Raw genomic sequence first — 20438 nt, 5'->3', positions numbered from 1 at the left:
AGTTATATAGTTTTATATGTAGTTATATATAGTTTTATATGTAGTTATAGTTTTCTCCCATTTTGATTTACATCCTCACAAACCAGAGGGAGAGTTGATATGGACTAGAAACCAATTCTATGGCAGTGAGTTTGAGTGGGGCTTTTTTGGGGGATAGTTTTAGAGGATTTCCTTGTTGGTGCAAACAGTTACCGTGACTGGTTGTTAACCAAGAGGTTGGCGGTCCAGGTTCACTCAGAGCTGTCTCAGATAAAAAGCTGGTGATCTACTGAAAATGCAGCCACTGAGGAACCACGGAGCACTGTACTCAGACCCCCAGTAGTTCTCAAACTGTGTTCGATGGAACCCCAGGGTTCCAGAGGTGTCTGGAATGATGAGGGGGATGAAGAGGATGAAGAGCAGCAACTGTGTTCTATGTTATTATTTCAGATTGAGTTCCTGAGATGATCTGAGTGCAAGTGGTTTAAATGGGGAAGGGATTCCCAGAAGCATCAGTTGATGAGCAGGGGGAATAGTCAAAGAGGAAGTTTATGGATGGAACTATGTCACTTCAAGAGATACACTGAAGTCCTAACCCTCGCCTCTAAATATGACCTTACTTGGAAATAGGGTCTTTAAACAGTGTTATCAGTTAACATGATGTCACACTGGATTGGTTTGGAGTCCAACCTTATCACAGTGAGATCCTTACACAAAAGAGAAAAAGAGAGGGAAGGAAGCTGTGCGATGACCACGCTGCTGCAGCTACAAGTCAGGAAGAATCCCCTTCTGCTGAGGGAGTCAAGAAAGATTTCCCTCTAGAGCAAGCCTGGTCCTGCCAATGCCCTGAATCCCAACTGTCAGCTCCAGAACTGAGGCCTTTCCATCAGGACCTCCTCTCCCAGGCTGCCCTGGGCCCAGGCCCGACTCCATGTGCTTAGCTTTGTGAAGGTGGCATCAACCTAACATTGTTTAAAGCTCTCCAGGTGTGGTACTTTGTGACAGTCGTTCTAGGAAAGTGAATTCCAAAAGGGAAGGAAGCCAGTACAGGGTAGGATACAGTTTAGGAGAACTGGAGCTGAACTCACTGGGACCACCTGAGAGAAGGCATAGCTCACTGCTCAGAGTTCCTCAGTCAAAGTATGTACTCACTGGTTCCCCCTCTGTCACCGGCTGACACTGCTGCATCTGCATCCAGCTCCCTGGTAATGCGGGCCAGAAGCCACCAGAGGATGTGTCCAGAGCCACAGATGCAGGTGTCATCAGTAGCAGGCGGGTAGCCTGCTGGGAGCAGGGATAGCTTAGAGTATGTAGTGGGCCAGTGACTAGTGTCTGCCTTAGTTATGCTTCGCACCATGTGTCTCTATGTAAGAGTTGATTGCATAAAAATGGTCATGTTCTTATAAAAAAAAAAAGTTGTGAAAACTATTTAAAAAGGTACTGCACTGAAACAGATGAGGGACTGAATAATTTAAAAGCGATGTATGATAGGGTATTATGGTTATCACAAGGGTCCACAATTAAGGTTGCATAGTGGAATGTACTTGGGGCGGTGGGAGGCGGGGATTGTGCACCAGGGAAGGAGTGTTTCTTTTACTTTTGAAAAAGAGGAGCAAACCGGGGGGGGTGGCGGGAGAGGGCTGGACAGGTAGAGAAGTGCAGCAATGAATGAATGGAAATCCAAATTCTCTGTAAATGTTCATTAAAATTATTTTTTAAAAAAGGAAATTAATTAAAAAAAAGGTTTAGGTTTAGAGACAGGTTTTGATTCAATTTCATTTTGCTCTTAGGGTGAAATTCTGACAGATGCTGCCTCTAGACAAGAGAATAACTCACTTAAGTGAGCTCCGCTGTGGGTAAGTCACTGAGAGCAGAACCTCTGGAAATCTGAACTGTGAACAGCAATGAGCAGGTAGCTCTGCTCTGTGATGACTAGTGCACTCCCAAGTTTGCCGAGTTGCTGTCACTTTCCTTCCCTCTGTCCATCTTTCCCCGGCTGTCTTCACGTCTTGCTGGTTCTATACCAACCAAACACTGACTGTCTGTCCTGTGACCAGAGTGCCTCTGAGAGGTGAGGATGGGGACGCTTCATCTCACATGCTTTCGGCATGCTGTCAGGAGGGACACGTTCTAGGAAAGAGACACCATGCTGGGACAGATAGAACCAGCAAAAGAGGGGGAGACCCTCGAAGACATATGGATTAACACAGGGATGACAACAACAGGCTTGAGCATGGCAGAGATCGTGAGGACAACACGGGGAGGGCAACGCTCAGATCTGCTGTTCAGGGGGTCACTATGAATTGTAATCAATTAGACAGTACCTAACAACAACAACAACTACAACATCATCTTCCTTTATTTGGTCATAAATATTTTTTCAAATAGATTCTGATGTTATATTTTGCCCCCCAACAGACACTTACTGAGAATTAACGGGGCACTGGTGGTTCTGTGGCAGAACTCTCACCTTCCATGTGGGGCGCTCGGATTACTGTACCTGAGTCCATGTTCCTCCTGAGTGGTCACTATCTACCTCTGAGGATGTTGCTCTGATGCTGGGCAGGTTTAAAGGCTAAAACAGACTGGACAGGAGGGCCTGACTTCTGAAAATCAGAATTCTGTGACTATAAAGAGTCTGGCCTGGTCCTGTGCTAGGCACGGGGGACACATTGCACTGGAAAGAGCCGTGTTCTCATTCTTGTCAAAGGCTTAACTCAAATTTTATTTCTCAGACAACTTAGAAAGTAAGCTGCTTCTATCTGCACATGCTCTCTGACTTACTTTCACACATGTCAACAGGAAATCCAAACAGCTCCTTATGCCGCTCTACCAATGAAGGAAAAGCCAACATGCCAAGTAACACGTCAAGGACGTCACCAGCTTCCCTATGCAACCTGTGGCTTTTCTTTATTACAATTATTAACATGTTGACATTTGCATTATGAACCCTGTCACAGTGCCATTTTACAGCAATACCTGTCATGCCAACCAAGCCTAATTAGACAGATGCCTGGTAAACTGAGCGCTGCTGCAGACAGCTCTCCTTTCTTCACTGAAAATAATGTTGATTGAGTTCTTAAGATTTACCTCCTAGCAGTGACATTATTCTCTGCTGTGTACCAGCCAGTAGGCAACCACCCACCGCCCTCCCACCCGTGGGTGGAGTGGTCCTGCCCCACCTCCACACAGGGTCTAGATCTGGGCGGAGGGCTTCTAGCCCTTCCTGGTCTCCCTTCCTCTCTGGGGGTTCCTGTAGCCTCCTCTTCTCCCACTGTCCAAAGTGAATACCCTCATCTTCGTCCAGTGTCAGGTACTATAACCCACCCAGCCACACCCTGATTGGCAGAGGAGGGAGTAGGGGTGGTAATGGTGTTAACAAATTATTGCACAGGGTGACGGGTGACACCAGGCTTTAATGGTTCCTCTTCTTATTGCACTAACCAGCCTTCCACCATGACTGCCATGGACCTGCTGGTAATTTGGTGTCACCTTCCCAGACACCTCCTCTGACCGTGTCAGAGCTCTGGTCTGCACCTCCTTCACCCTCACTGTCACCCGGCTTGATTCTGCGTCATCTATCCAACCTTGTCATATGGTCATCTTCGGTTTTAACAATGCCCAGAAGTTGCTCTGCTCCCCCTACTCCATGCAGGATGCATCTGCCAAGGCTGTGTGCCAATTTAAAGTGTCATTCAAAGTAAAGAGGCTGGCAAAGAAGGTTGTCTATTTGAAAGAGGTGGTGTCACATGAGGATGTTTCTGAGGAAGTACTTCAAGAAAAGAAATTTTAGATTCTCTCCCTTTACTTGGTAGGTAAGGCCTCCCTCTGCTCAGCTGTAAAAAAAGTTTGTAACGTTTTTCCAACTTAACTACCTGTCTAACCTTGCCTTACCAACTAGCCTGCCCTGTCTTCCCTTAAAAAGAAAGTTTATTGTGATAAAATACACACAAAATATTTTCCACTTTTAAGTACATAATTCATTGGTACCAATTTTGGTAGCATGTTGTCTAATCACCACCCCTATTTCTAAATGTTTTTCATCACCTTCAAAGAAAATTAAGGACCCTTTAAGCAATAACTCCCCATTTCTCCTTACCCTACACCCTGGTAATCATTAATATTTCTTTTTGTTTGTTTTGTTTTCCTTCTTTTTAAAAATCATTTTAATGAGTATTTACAGAGATTTTGGATTTCCATTCATTCATTGCTGCATTTCTCTCCCCGCCCATCCATTCCCCTCCCCCCAGTCCGCTCCTCTCTTTCAAAAGTAAAAGAAACACTACTTCCCTAATACACAATTCTCCCGCACCCCTGCCACCGCCGCAAGTACATTCCACTATGCAACCTTAATTGTGGACTCTTGTGATAACCATAAGACCCTAACATACATCGCTTTTAAATTATTCACTCCCTCATCTGTTTCAGTGCAGTATACACAATTTATCCAGTTTTTCTCAGTCTTACCCCAATCCTGATATCAGTCCCATTTTACAACAGTGGCACCATGCAATATTTGTCCTTTTGCATCTGACATATTTTACTCATCATAATGTCCTCCAGGCTCACACATTTTGAATAATATTGCATGAGTTTCTTGTTTTTAATGCAACGTAGTATTCTATTGTGTGAATATACCACAGCTTCTCTATGCATTCGTTTGTTGATGGGCACCTGGGTTGTTTCCATCACTAATACATTTTTGTCTCTATGCATCGGCCTATTCTTTCATGTAAGTGAGAGCCTAACAACATTTGTCCTTTTGTGTCTAACTTATAGCACTCAGCAAGATTTTGAGGTTCATTTATGTTACAGCACACACCAGAACTTAATTTATTTACAGCTGAATAACATTGCACTCTATGAGGACAAGGGCAGTCTGGGGGTATAGTCTGTAGGGAGGTGTGCTACGAACTCAAAGGCCATGCCTCCCTAACAGTTTGAAAACAACAGCAGCTCAGAGGGAAAAAAGTGAGCACTCTCTTCCTATTATATTTACAGTGTTGGAGACCCAATGGAGAGTCAGCTATGAGTCAATTCTAACTCAGTGGCACTGTGTTGGAGTATTTACCATAATTGGTTTACCCATTCATCTGCTGATAGACATTTACATTGTTTTCATCTTGGAGCTACAGTGAATGCTGGAGATCAAAGGTCTGTTTGAGCTCCTGCATTCAAGTCTTTTGAGTGTATTTCCATCAAGGGGTGGAAATGCTGGGTCACGTGGTAACACAGGACTCCCTGGGTGATGCAAATGACTAAGCACTTAGCTATCAGTCAAAATGACTGGTGATCAGAATTCATCAAGAGATGCTTTGGAAGCCAGGCCTGACTATCCGTACCTGAAAGGTCACAGCCTAGGAAATCCTATGCAGCAGTTCCACTCTGCACGTCTGGGGGCTCCACAAGCAGGAACTGACTGGGTGACAACTAACTACAGGGTAACCACTGTTGTTGTGTATTGTCAAGTCTGAAATGACCCCTAGCTGACCCTCTGGTGGGTTTTCAGAGGCAGTTACCCGCATGGGAGGAGACTGCCCATCTTTCTCCAGCGGAGCAGCTGATGGCCTCGAACTGCATGCCTTTGGGATTGTAGCACCACTTCGTGCCACTAGGCCACCAGAGCTCCCTACATGGTAAACAGCCATTTAATTTTTTGAGAAACAGCCCTCCTTTTAAGCACCACAGAAGTCTACACTTTTCCATCACATTTTCCCATTGTCCTTGTGGTTATCTTTGAGTGGATGATAACCTTCCTCTTCCATCAGACCTTATGCTCCCCAGGAGCAGTGACTAATCTCTCTTGTCGACCATAAATGTTATGTGAATTGAATAAATGAATGAGAATAAGCACACATGGCCCTGGGAGAATTCAGCACCTTACTCAGTTCTTAATTCATGCTGCAGTTAAGTGCCCTTGAGCAGAAACTGACTCGCAGCTGACCCTCCAGCAAGTTTTAAAAGACTGTCAACTGCACAGGAGAAGACTGTTCATCTTTCTCTCATGGAGAAGCTGGTATATTGGATCTCGTGCCTTTGGGTTGGCAGTGCAATTCCTTACCACAAGGTCACCGGAGGTTTATTAGCATATGATGTTGCTGTGTACCACAGAGTCAAAACTGACCCCTAGTCGACCCTCCAGGGGGGTTTTCGGGGGCGGTTATCACAAGGGAGGAGACTGCCCATCTTTCTCCCACAATTAACATACAGCAGGTGACGAAGAATGTTGAGTAAATGCATGGATGGATCTATGACTTAATGAAATGACCACAGCACAGAGCTCTGGGCAGGTGTGTAGTAAGAACTTACTGAGGCCAAGTGAGAAGCTAATGCATAAAAGCGGTTTTGTCATGGAATAGTCACTAAAATCATGAAACACATGATGCTCCCTGATCTGGAAGTCACAACAAATGTGGGTAAGAGATCATTGTGTCTTTCATCCTGCCCTGAAATAGCTATATTGTTTAAAAAAATTATTATATTAAAGTACAGTTATGATTGCTTGTCCGAGTAACCCACCCCTTCCCCCACCCCATGGCTTCACTTTGTTTTCCCCCTCCTTGACTCATTACAGAGCATCTCCTTCTACCAAGAAGCAGCCTGCAGAGACCACAGTTCGAGGTAACAGACCACAGACTGTACTGCCCGAGGCATTCTCTACCCTCCTCCCACCAAACTCTCAGAGCCTCTTGTGGATACGGCACCTGTTTTTTGATTCAGTGAATGGGGCGCAGATTTCTGGGTCTGGTTCCAAAATGTGGTCAATTTCCTTTGGGGCTTTTTCATACATCTTTTTTCTGTCAGTCAGACCCTTGTTGGTCTCCACCGGAGGGAAGTCGTAATACCCCTTCCTCTTGGCTTTCAGGCGCAGCTTGTTCCGATAATGCTCAATGTCGGACTTCTGCTTCAGAGCCTTGTTCACCTGGAGAGAGAGAGAGAGAGAGAGAGAGAGAGAGAGAGAGAGAGAGAGTGAGTCTCAGGCACATATCTGGCCCAGAAGTGTCAGCAGATGTGGGGAATTTCTCTGAGGGTTGCAGGCCTGGAAAAACCATCCCAGGCTTCTCCTGCAGCCCTTTTAAGTCAGCTAGACCTGTTCGTGGCCCTTTCCAAGGTCAGCCCACCAGTAAGGTGCAGCCTGGTACTCACCCAAGAAACAGAGATCTTAATTCTGGGTCTCCTTTACCTTGGTCTGCACGAACTCTAAAGTAGACCTGGATCCAAGCTCTTAGCTTTGTGGCACTGACATTGACCTTATCTGTATCCTTTTGGGTCTCTATGTAAGTCTTTTTGGCTTCTTTCTTTGGAACCCTCTGGCTTGACATCCTGGTTAGCCCTTGATGCCCCTACTCTATCTCCAACCCTGAGGAAACCAATGACCCTCCCTGGCCATTTGGCTGATACTCAGCTGAGTAAGAGAGCTTTCTCAAAAAGGTCGAATTGAGATGAAGGGGGGCAAGAAAGGAGTGTGGGTACCCTGTCCTGGAGGCCTCGCCAAACTATCAACCTGCATGCAAGAGCTTACTTTTATAAGTAAGTTCTAGGTCTTGAGAGAGAGTTTCTTTTGAAACATTAATAACAAACACATCCTGTTCAAAAGAGCAAAGTCTGGTCTAATCTTCCAGAAAGCTAACATGGAAAACGTACCCTACCGCATATCAAAGATACAAGTGGATGCCTATGTTATCTAAAGAACAGATGATGAGCCCACAGCATCAATGGACATGGTGATTCTCAACTTCCAGCAGCCTGACACCAGAAGAACTGGACAGTGTGTGGCTACCACTGCTACCCACTCTGAAGGAGATCACATCAGGAGCTCCTGGACGTAATAAGAGAGAAAAATGTGCACAGAACTCAAAACCACAAGAATGGCCAGGTTACTGCCTGACGGAGACTGCTGGAACCCCCAGATTATAGATTTTCATTTTTCCTTGAGCCTTGAACTAAACTCAAGCCTATGCTACGATTTTCAGCCAAACAACAGTCAGATCTATAAGGTCATTTAGTGAGGGGAGGGGTGGATAGTCCTTGGGGGGAAAATGCCCAACTCATCATACTGGGAAAGGTGGAGGATCAGTAAGAGAGGAAGACCCTCAATGAGATGGACCGACATGGTGACTAGAGCACTGGGCTCGGGCTTGGCAGAAACCCTGAGTGTGGCTCAGGGTAGGGTGAGCTTCTGATTGTTGTTCACACAATCGCTGTGAGTCCTAATCGGCACAATGGCACCCACCATCACCATCACCACCACCAACAACAACAACACAAGGTAAATTATAACACCAGAGAGACTCTCAGCTCTCAGAACACTTAACCACACAGGACCACAAGGGCAGCATTTGTCCAGGGATAAAATTCAGAAGATGGGAAGGGAGGGGAAAGATGGATAAAGGGTCAAAGGAACCACAGAGACAGTGAGGAGCAGGACAATACAATGTGGGGTGGGGGTTGCCTCGGGGGGTTGCCTGGGGTGAAAGAGGATCCCAGTTTTTGTAAGGCTCTCCTTAACCTGACGTGTAGAATTTTACAAGACTTAATTGTCCTTCATTCTGCTTGTCATTGAAAAATTCCATGAAGAAGCTAGTCCAACATCCTGTGTCCAAAGAATCCTCTTTCAAGACTCTCTCTTAGAGCAACACTCCAAAAGACAAGCAAAGTTAGAGTCCAAAGTCAGCATTAGCAGCAATCAGATATATTAATATTGAGAGCTTCCTGATAAGAGGCCCTGAAATAGATACAACATCACTGCTCTGGTTTCCTTCCAAAAATGAAGAACCCTGGTCTGCATGAGAAAACATATTATCTGCATAAGAAAATATTATAGAGACCCTCACATGAGGGACATCTGACACAATTAAAAACAACAACAGTGACAATGGCTAAGAAAGGCAGGAATGATAAGAGAACTGTTCCAGACAAGCAGAGACTGACAAAAACAACTACATGTCACTGTGGGGTCCTGAGCTGGAACAGAAAAACAGCATTAATAGAAAACCCAGCACAATTCAAATGAGGTTTGCACATCAGTCAATGAAAGTCTTCCAGCTTTAAATTCTTGGGCTTGAAAATCATTCTATGTTTATAGCTAATGTTGGGAGTGAATAGGGAAAACACATACAGGAACTCTATATGATGACAGCTCTTCCGTACACACCTTATTTCAAAAGCTACGTAGGATCAGTCCTGGTTAGCACTTGGATGGGAGACTACCGGGGAATAGCAGGATCTCTATTAATATTAAAAGTATTTTAAAATAAGTTAAAAGACACATATGAAATTGTTCATTGTAGTGACTATTGTTGTTTATGTGTGGCTGAGTGGCCTGTAACTCATAGCGACCTTATGTATAACAGCTCTGAACCCTGCCCTATCCTGAGCCAGTCTGACTCTGATACACTTAATTCGATTTCCCCAATTATTATGTCAATCCATCTCAACTGAGGTCTTTCTCTCCTGCGCTGTCTCTCTGCCCTTTCAAGCATGATGTCCTTATTATACAAGGTCTGGTCCCTCCTGGCCACATGCCCAAAGTATGTGAGATGGAGTATCACCATTCTTGCCTCCAAGGAGCACCCTGGTTTCTCTTTCTCTAGGTCAGACCTATTTTTTTTCCATTATAAATGATAACCAGAAAGACCACCATAACACAACAGGTGTTTAGGATGCAAGGCACAACTAGAGAACATAAGTCATTGCTGTCAAGTGGGAATCAACTCATAGCTGACCTTCCAGTGGGTTTTCTGAGGCTGTAAATCGCATGGGAGGAGACTGCTCCTTTTTCCTGAAGAATCAGATTCAAACTGGCCATAGAAGAGAGGCTTGGGCTCTGGGTTACCAGTGCAGCTCCCCAAAACTATGCCCCCAGAGCTCCCTATAAGACATAAAGCTGTCTGTATATGGCAGAAAACTAAAATATACGTCAGTTTGGCAAAGGGCTTGAAGAGAATGCAGAAATAAAAATTGAGGTTATGGCAGAGAGCAGGGGGAAATGATAGTGATTTTTCTCTGTTATTATGAACTTTCTGTTTTACTTTATATTGTTACTATCTTTTCTTTACAATATCTTTTTGAAAGAACTTGATGTAATTCACAAAGGAGAAATTTATATCTTCTGCACTGTGATTTCCTAACCACTTAAACCAGCTGCCCATAAGAGCAGAGCAGAAACAACACGATATAACAATGTGCTGTGAGCCTCACAAGGCAGAAAATCACAGAGCAGGAGCTGGGGCTCGTTTCCAATCTAAATGCCAAGGAGGCCCATTCCTCTAACTACTGAGACATAGCAAGTACACATTTCTGGTCATGGCACATGCTCATCTGTGTCCTTCTGAGACAGGGTGATGGGCCAGGCAGAGAAAGGAAGACACAGGTTGGCTTCAAGGGCATCTGGTGGCCTGGTGGTTAAGTACTCATCTGATGACTAGAAGGTCAGTGGTTTATGTCCACGCATTGCACGAAGGGAGAACAATGGGGCACTCTGCTTTTGTAAAGATTTACAGCCTTGGACACCCTACAGCAGTTCAACTCTGTCCTATGGGGTCACAATGAGCAGGAATTGACTGGTGGCCATGGGGTTTTTGAAAGCTGAGTTTGGCAAAACTTGGAATCTGTCCCCATGGCATTCACATCATTAAAGTGTGATGATAAGGACCCAAGCATGGAGGCTATGTATGACCTGGACTTGTAACGGGGCAGAAAGACTTAACCAGGAGCAGCTATCAATGCATTACCATAACTGCAGAGGTTCTAATCGCTGGGCTTGTGGTTTTGGTGGGAAAACTGGGCTCAGGGAAAGAGTGAGAGCCTGTGATCAGCTCTGGGACAACATTCAGTTCCCCTTTGGGTATAGAACCAAGTAGCATAAAGTAGATGGTCAACGAGGTTTTGTCCACTGACTGTCAAATTGATGATAATAGCAACACATACAGAGTGTATAAAGAGTTCTGGTAGCATGACGTATTATATATTGAGCTGCTAACCAAAAGGTTAGCAGTTCAAGTCTACAGGCTGCTACATAGGAAGAAGATGGGCTTTCTCCTTCTGGAAAGATTTAAGCCTGGAAAACCTGATGGAGGGTCACTAAGTCAGAAATGACTTAAGGGCAGTGAGATTGGTTTGTTATAGTGATTATTTTGTGCTAGGCACTTTAAATAGATTCCTCTTTGAATTTTCACAGCAGCCCCATTTTATAGACAGAGAAACTGAGATGCTGAAAAATCCAGGCTCACTCAGCCCTACCCAGGACGTCAGATGTGCTTCTTGAGTCAGGTCTGTGAACTGCTTTTCTAAGTGGCTGGATGATAAAATGAAGGCAATTCTGGACTTGAGTCTACCACGCCCACTTATATAGGGCAAGCTTCTTGAGATGTCACGGAAAAGCTGATAAACCTTTGGGAATCTCTCACTTTCTGTAGGCAACAGGAACAGGTATACAACATACAAATGAAATGAACAACAGACTTTCCAATGATAGGAGAGTATCTATGTGTGATGTAACAATTCTGTACTTGCTTGTTGCTCAGTCCTTGATTATTCTGCTGCAGAAAATGGAGGACAGGAAGATAATTTTTTTTTTTATTTAACTTTGTGTACACGGTAAATTATTTTCAGACACTTCAGGTTACACAGTGAAATTCTGGAAGCAGGCAATGAGTTATTTCAAGTGTGTTCAAAGGAGTAAAAGTTATTTCCGTGCTTCTATTGGTGGGCTACTTCTCTGACCATATGAAGATATCTTCTCTAACTCCTTTTCAATTCAAGCTTCTTCAATTCCCAGTAAGAAACAGGGTTTTGTTTTGTGTTGTTTTTTCTTTTTTGTTATGTTCATTATGTCATATCCCAGAAGAAATTCTTAATAATTTCTGAGTAATACAAAGGACAGGATAGACACACAAACACACACTCTGAGGAAGACGGACACTGTTGTATGTGAACCAAGGAATGTCAAGGAACCAAGGAACTCTAAATGCCACCAACCAGGAAAGACTGGACACAGCTAAGACCTCATGTCTTCTTTTGGACCCCACAACCTCCAGAACTGTGCGAAAGGAAATCCCTGTTCTTTAAGGCCACTTGCCTGCATTACTGCAACTCTATGTACCTAAGTCAGGAGAGTGTCCAAGAAATGCCAAAGATTCTGTTTGCGGGCAGAGAGTATAAGATCACTCCAGGCTTATTAATAATGGCAGAAATATTCTGGAAAAAAAAATAAAGGACTTAATGCATTTCTTTGAGGTCCTCGGTGTCCTGGTTCCTTCTGCTGAGGCCTGGTGCCTGCAGAGGTTCAGCTGATAGATGCAATCTCCACACAGTTCCTCTGAGGCCTAGTTCCCAGGCATCACTCACTGAGACCTGGCTGGACTCGTCCCTGTTCTGAGTCCTCAGGCCCTTACCTCACCGTTGAGGACGGCTGCCTCCTGGCTCCTCTCCGAGGCTGGCTGTACCACTGGAAGGGCAGTGGGCTTTATTGCAATGAGTTGCACAGAGCCCGAAGATGAGTCGAAGGGATCAGCAGCCGCCTTGCCCGCGTTGTCAAAAAGAATCGCTCCCTCCTCTTCATCACTCGCGGGCACTAAAGCACAACACAGACACATTGATCTTATGATTTAGGAGAATGGCATGATGGGAGAATTTATTTAACACAACTTAAGACATTACTCAGAATCTCAGCTCAATAGCATCTGGTTCAGTGCCAAGGGACCACCACTGCTTATAGATTTCTTTTACATTTAAGACCTACACTGGCACTTACTAAGGAAGATAAAGATTACCCCAAAGATCCTCACCACTGGACCAATAGGCAACATCATGATACATGGAGAAATGACTGAAGTTGCCAATGACTGCATTTTACTTGGAAGCACAATCATTATTAATGGAAGCAGGAGTCAAGAAATCAAAAGGCATGTTACATTGGGCAAATGTGTTGTCAAGTGTTCTTTAAAGTGCTCAAGAGCAATGATGTCAGTTTAAAGACTAAGGCACTCCTGATCCAAGCCATGGTGTTTTCCAGTTGGCTCTTATGCATTTGAAATAAAAATGACAGAAGAATGGCTGCTTTGGATTATAGTGTTGGAGAAGAGTACTGAATATCCTATAGATTGCCAAATGAACAAAACAAGTCTGTCTTCATGGCTGCATAACTTAGGTACTACCTAGAGGCAAGGATGGTGAAACATCATCTCATATACTATTGGCACATTGTCAAGAGATGACATTCCCTGAAAAAAGCCATTATGCTTAGAAAAGTAAAGAGTCAGTGAAAGAGAGTAAGGTCCTCAATAAGACTGAATGACATAGTGACTACATCAATGAACTTGAGCATGACACAGACTGTGAGGATTGTCACCCTAGGGTGAAGTTCAGACCTGTTGTTTATAGGGTCATTATGTGACAGTCAACTTGATAGTGCCTAACAACAGCACAGTTATGGGAACACTGGTGATGTAAACAGTTACACATTCAAGTGTTAAACAAAAGGATAAATCCACCCAGGAACTCCACGGGAAGATCTGATTAACTGATTGTAGAAATACTATAATCAAGACAACTCCATGGGACAGTTCTTTTCCATTCCATGGTGTTTCCAAGTGTCAAAACAACAACAAAATACTAGTTATCCTTCAACTGCATTGAGTAGGTTCAAAGAAATGTTAAATGTTTGGATGTAAGCAGTAAAACCCACTCTAAAAAATAGCAATCACATGCAGTACAAAATGAAAAGAGAATGAAAGAAAGAAAAAATTCTCTATGTTCAAGCCAGAGTAGGGAAAAGTGCAATTTGGCCAAGTTACGCAACTATCTGAAAAACAGAACCATAATGGTATTCAGCTCCATCTCTGCAACCAAAGTTCCCAACTTTTACACGATGTTAAGGTAACGCTCTTCTTTGGTTAACTGCATATACACTGACTCCTGGATGACACTTCATTCTTATTCTTTCTGAAGTCTGCTTCTCCATCGATTTGGGCTTTGGTTGCTGTCATTTATCTCAAACAAAAGAAAACTAAGAAGTAATCACCAGAGGAACTAATTTAAAGATACAGACAACTCCTCTAATTATACAGAGTGATTTGCACCTACACTCAGTTGAATGACTTCTCCCTTCTGACAGACAGATCATTGTGCAGTGATTACTGAGACACCCTTGTGCTCTCATAACTAAGCTGACAGAAGAAGTGAGGCCCATGGTATCCCACTGATCTGCTTGTTCTTAAAAGTGTCTTCCCATTAAACAAGAGTAAGAATGACAGCTTATTGAGCATGGCTTGGCAAGAGAGAAATTAAGCCTCTTCAAATAACTAAACTGGAAAACAATTTAGGAACAAAATAGGTGTTATAGAAAATATGAATGCACAAGAAGAGTATTTATCTTTTCTCCCATCTGCTCAAGAGATGGGAAATGCTGTTTACATTACTGAGAAACCCATTGTTGTATCATTTTTTCACTTATTATAATCACAGAAGATTTGGCAAATTAAGCCAAGTAAATTGTTACTTTAGAATGTGAATGAAACACCTCTGAGTCCAACAATGTGTTGTAATTAGGCTATTTTTTTTTTAGTTTTGTGGGGTTAGTTGCAAATAGCAGGCCAATTAGTAAACAGTAGGCAATTGCTGGGGAAAATCTCTATTCAGATGTGTACAAAGTCTTACAGCATAGTTTTTCTGGGCCTCTCTTGCCTTCTACCACTATTTTCTTCTATACCATTATCTTCTACATGGAAAATTGTCATTAAAAGCCATCTTAGGTAGCCAGCCTCCAAAGCGGTGTCCAATGCTTCTTGTCTTCTGATGCATCCTTTTAGAATGAGTAGAACTGACCTATTTAAAACTGCAGTAATGACAGTGTATTGCTTCCAAGAGTAGGTTATAAGAGACACTGTGACTTCTTTCTTACTCTCTGTTGAGTCATTTATTCAAGGACAAGTCAGAAATCTTGTGAGGACATTCAAGCAGCCCTGTGGAAAGGTCGATGTAGTGAGCAACAGAGGCCTCCTGCCAATAACCGAATGACTGTACCGTTTTGGAAGTGGATTCCCAAGTCCCAGCCAAGCTTTTCAGTTACTACCATCCCGGGTCAACATGCTGACAGCAATCTCATGAGGAAACCTAAGCCAGAACCATTTTTTAATTCCTCATAGTACGGGCAATAATAACTACTTGTTGTCTTATGTGGCTAAACAACAACGAATTAGCTCAGTTGGCTTAGTGGACAGAATGTGATGCTACCAAGCCAAAGGTGGGTGATTTTGGTCTGCAGCCCTCAGGCCTGGTTTTAATTGGTTTTGGTCAAACATTCTTCTAAATGGTATTGCACTGGTCTGTCCATTTGCCGTACAGAGGTAACTCGTGGTTGCTGTGATGCTGAACACTGTGACACTGATGTGTCAAATGCGGTAATGGTTACCCATGATGGACAGTGTTTGGTGGAGCTCCTTGATTGAAACAAGCTTGGAAGCAGGAGTGGCATCCACTTCTGAAATAGCTTGCCTCCAGAAACTATGAACTTAGAGAAATGATGAAAGTTATACGAGTGTTCAGGTCTTTCATTCATAGGGTCACTATGAGTCCCCTATAACTAGATGGCATGTAACAACAACAACAACAAACATTATCTCGATTATCATGGCAGTGCAATGGTTAAATGCTTGGCTCCTAAACAAAAAGTCAGCAGTTTGAACCCACCCAAGAACCCACAGGGAAAAGTGATCTATTCTCATAAAGACTGCAGCTTAGAAAACATCAGGCAGGTCTACTGGATTAGATTCAAGATCGCTGGTGGTCCTGTGTGATTTACTGACTCTGAAAACCCACTGGAGAGCCAGCTAAGAGTTGGTATGATGATACATAACACCACCACCACCACTCTATTCCATGGGCTACTCTAAGTTGGAATTGACTCAAAGCCACTCTTGCTTCAGAACTTTCTTAGGTTTCATCTCCCTTGCACTCTTTACAAAAGTGGTGGTGGTGGTATTGTTGTTATGAACTGTCAAGCTCACCTGAGACTCATAGTGACCCTATGTACAACAGCTCTGAAGCCTGCCCTGTCCTGAGCCAGTCTCACTGACTCCAACACACCTACTCTCATTGCCCCAGTTATTGTATCAATCTATCTCATCTGAGGTTTTCCTCTCCTGAACTGTCCCTTTACCCTTCTGAGTATGATGTCCTTCTCCAAGAACCAGTCTCTCCTTACCATGTGCCTAAAATATGTGAGACAGAGCTTCAAAATCCTAGTCTCCAAGGAGAAACGGTTTCACCTTCTATTTGTTTTCTTGGTGGTCCGTGATATGTTCAGTGCTCTTCTCCAGCACCACAACTTAAAGGCATCAATTCTTTTTCTGTTATCCTTAGTCATTGTCCAACTCTCTGATGCATAGCAAGTAGTTGCAAATACCACGGCCTGAATCAAGGGCATCTTAGTCTCTAGACTGACAACGTTGCTTCCCAGTACTCTGGAAAGGTCTCTGATAGGAGATTTACCTAATGCAATTAATTTTTTAACTTTCTGACTGCTGGTGCCAAGAGTGTTGACTGTGGAGTTGAGCAAGCCATAACTGTTAGCAACCTTAATCTCTTTTCTATCTATCATGTACAAGGTTCTATTTAGGAGAAAGGTGGACAATATTTGGTGATTTACAGCCTCTACAAACCCACTAAAGGCCAGCTGTGTTCTGGTGCTGGTAATCCGACTGGTCTCACCTGTACCCTCTCCTTTGCTCTGCTCTGTTCCAGTCACTGAGAAAGTCATAATGTTTTTTTTTTTTCCTCTTGGTCCATGAAAACAGCGGGCTTGCTTCCTTCCTTTCCACATTAGCTGCTCCCTCTTCCTGGAATGCTCTTTCTGCAGCTCTTTCCATAATTAACATTCTTATTTTTAGCTTGATTGAAAGTTTACAAATCATATTTCTTTTTCATTCAAGCATTTATATATATTTCATTTTATAGCAGTAAGTACAACTGATTAATAGAATTAATTATTTACAATGTCTATTCAACCTCTTATTGTATATTGCCTTTCTCTTCACCCAACAATGCACCTTGAAAGGATGCTTGAGCATTTTCAGGCTACAAAAGTTAGTAGAAATTCTCAAGTATTTAACCTTTGGTTTTTGTGGTTGGCATGTACAACTGAACAAATACAATATTAACAGTGCTTCTTCCTTTTACACATGTGGATAGTATCTTATTACTCTTAGCATCTTACTTCAGGACAGATCTTAGAATGCTCTTTTTTTAAAGAATTTTTAAAAATTTTATTTCATACTGGTTTATTTACAAAATTCAAATACATTGTTTTCGAGAAAAGATTCTTCCAACTTTCCTCACCCTCAAGTTTCCCTCACCTATCAAATTGTACAACTCCATGATTAATCCCCCTCTCCCCCTGCACATCCTCGTCCCTCTGCTCCACCCACCCCCAGAACCCTTGGATCCGTAGGCTCATTCTACAATAATGGTTTTATAGAATATTTCTCTTTGTGAGACTTAAGTTAGTTCACTCAGCATAATGCACTCCAGTTCTTCCCAGTTAGGTAATCTTACAAAATCATTGCTCCTGCATCTGTAGAATGCTCTTTTTGATGATAAATGTCACACCATACCTCTTCAACCAATCATTTTTTGGCACAGCAGATCATGTGACTATCTGATTCTAAATCGTTAATCCTAGTCCATCTCCGCTCACTACTGCCTAATATGTTTTTAAATGATCCATTTCATTTTTTTGATAACTCACAATTTTCCCAGATTAATACTCTGTACATTCCATGTTCCAATTATTATTGGATGTCTGTAGCTGTTTCTTCTCATTTTTTAGTGCCTTCCAACCTGAGAGCACGTCTTCCCATAATGTGTCTAACAGTACTCCTCTGTTAGTCCTTGGGTTTTTGAAGGCTTCTTATTTCAGAAGTGGATGGCCAGTTCTGCTTTTTGGTCTTGGTCTGGGTTCAGCTCTGCTGAAATCAGGCCACCACGGGTCATGCTGCTGGTATTTGAAATACTGGTGGCAGAGCTTCCAGTACCATAACAACACAAAAGCCACTCCATTAGGGCACACTGACAGATGACTTGCTTGAACCTGTACTCAAGATGCCTTAATAATAACTGGTGACTGGAATGCCAAAGTTAGAAACAAAGAAGGACTGGTAGTTGGAAAATAAGGCTTTGCTGACAGATACATGGCTGGAGACTGAATGACAGAATTTTGTACAATGAATGATTCATTTATCGCAAATATTTAAAAAACCCATACTCATAAATGGTGACTATACACATGGACCACTCCTCATGAACTATACAGGAATCAGCTTGACTACATCTGTGGGAAGAGATGTTGGAGAAGCTCAATATCAGCAGGAAAAACCAGACCAGGGACTTACTGCTGAGTAGATCATCAATTACTTTTGTGCAAGTTCAAAGAGAAGTTGAATAAAATGAAAATATGTCCATGAGAAACAAAATATGATCTTGAGTGTATCTCAACTGAATTTACAAATCATCTTAAGAATGTTGTTGTTGTTAGGTGTCATCAAGCTGAATATGGTTCATAATGACTCCATGGATAACAGATTTGAATACTGTCCCATCCTGTACCAACCTCATCATCTCTGACATGCCCGAGCCCATTGTCAATCCATCTGGTTGAGAATCTTCCTCTTTTTCATCTACCCTCTACCTCTGCAAATTTGATGTTCCTCTCCAAGGAGCAGCCTCTCCTAACAATATGCCTGAAGCATGCGAAGCTTTATCATCTTTGCTTCTAAGGAGCTCTGTGGCTACACTCTCTCCAAGACCTGTCTTTTTGTTCTTTTAGCAGTCTAGGAGATATTAAATTCTCTTTGTCAACACTACAACTCAAAGGCATCAATTCTTCTTTGTCAACCTTATTCACTGTCCAGTTCTCAGATGCATAGGAAGTGACAGAAATGACCAAGGTCTGAAGCAGGAGCACCTTTGCATTTTTTACACCACTCCCCTTTAACATCAGCCAGGCCTTGCTCACAGCTCCTGGCCTTAGAGCAGGTAAGATTGGCAATGGGCCCTCACCGTTGCCATTATCCTCTTAAGAAGAGATTTGATGCATTGAACATTAATGATCAAAGACTGATGAGTTGTAAGAAATAAAAGACCAAAATGGATTTCAGAAAAGACTCTGAAATTTACAGTGGAACAAAAAGAAGCCAAAACAAGGTGAAGGAATGCTGAGTTAAGATAGTGTAACAGAAAAAAAGAAAAAGGATGGACAGCTTAACAGAAGATTTCAAAGGGCAGCTAGAGGAGATAAAGTAGAGTATTATAATGAAACGTACAGGGGTTGGGGTCAGAAAACCAAAGGGAAGAACATGCTCAGCATTTCTCAAGCTGAAAGAACCAGAGAACAAATTCAAGCCTCAGGTTTCAATACAGGATTTTATGGACAAAATCTTGCAAGACACAGGAACACACAGAGTCATTCCACCAGAAAGAATGAATGACCAACATGGAATCATTTCAGAAAAAGAATGGTCAACATAGAACCATTTCAGTAAGGAGCATATGATCAAGAAACAATATTACTGAAAGAAGAAAAACCACCTAACTTCACCCAACTAATCTATTTAATAATTTTTACTCCTCCCTCCCCTTCCACTCCTAGTAACCATACAAGAATGAGTCTATGTGCAAACTTTCCCTTATTGTTGTTGTTAGGTGCCATGAAGTTGAGCATGATTCGGAGTGGCCCTATGACCCACTCTGTGCCATCCTAATGCTCTCTGTCATGCTCAAGCCCACTACAGTGGTCCCTGTGCTAAGGCTCTTCCTCTCTTTTCTTATCCTCTCTGTTTCCCAGCATGACTAGTTCCTACCAAATATATGCCCATGTTTCACATGATAAGTGAGACAAAGTTTCACCATCTTTGCCTCTAAGAAGCACTCTGGTTGTACTTCCTTCAAAGTTTAGAGGGTAAAAAGTGGTTCATAAAAGCATTTCTATTGCTCTAGATAGTGACCACTCCATGGACAGGGTAAGGTGAGGAGCATAACTATGTTGTTGTTGTTGTTGTTATGTGCCATCAAGTCTCTTGCGACTCATCGTGACCCTATATACAACTCTCAACTCTGCTCTGCCCTGTGCCAATCTCATTGTCTCCGACAAACCCACCCCAATTGCCCCAGTCACTGAATCAATCTATCTCATAGAGGGCTTTCCCCTCTGCGCTGTACCTCCGCCCTCCCAAGCATGATGTCCTTCTCCAAGGACCTGTCTCTCCTTACAACATGTCCAAAGAATGTCAGATGAAGCCTCGGAATCCTTGCCTCCAAGGAGTAGCCTGATTTAACCCTCTCCAGGATGAATCTGCTTGTTTTCTTAGCAGTCCATGGTACCCCCAATACTCTTCTCCAGCACCACAGCTCAAAGGCATCAATTCTCCTTCTATCCTCCTTAGTCATTGTCCAACTCTCTGATG

The 20438-nt window shown here is 42.9% G+C and overlaps 1 protein-coding gene across 1 annotated transcript in view; it reads right to left on the bottom strand.

The window, feature by feature from the left end:
* The window catches only part of KIAA1549L (KIAA1549-like ortholog), a 153486-nt gene that overhangs the window by 68424 nt on the left and 64624 nt on the right, over window positions 1-20438 (bottom strand). Inside the window, 2 exon segments of the mRNA XM_006903627.1 lie at window positions 6684-6901; window positions 12375-12553. Of these exon segments, the coding sequence (XP_006903689.1) occupies window positions 6684-6901; window positions 12375-12553 (397 nt within the window).

The sequence above is a fragment of the Elephantulus edwardii genome, unplaced genomic scaffold (genome assembly GCF_000299155.1).
Source record: "Elephantulus edwardii isolate Elephantulus edwardi_28Jun2011 unplaced genomic scaffold, EleEdw1.0 scaffold00029, whole genome shotgun sequence".
In the NCBI taxonomy this organism is placed as follows: domain Eukaryota; kingdom Metazoa; phylum Chordata; class Mammalia; order Macroscelidea; family Macroscelididae; genus Elephantulus; species Elephantulus edwardii.
The sequence above is the reverse complement of the archived record's forward strand: the minus strand, read 5'-3'. Positions and strand labels throughout refer to the sequence as shown.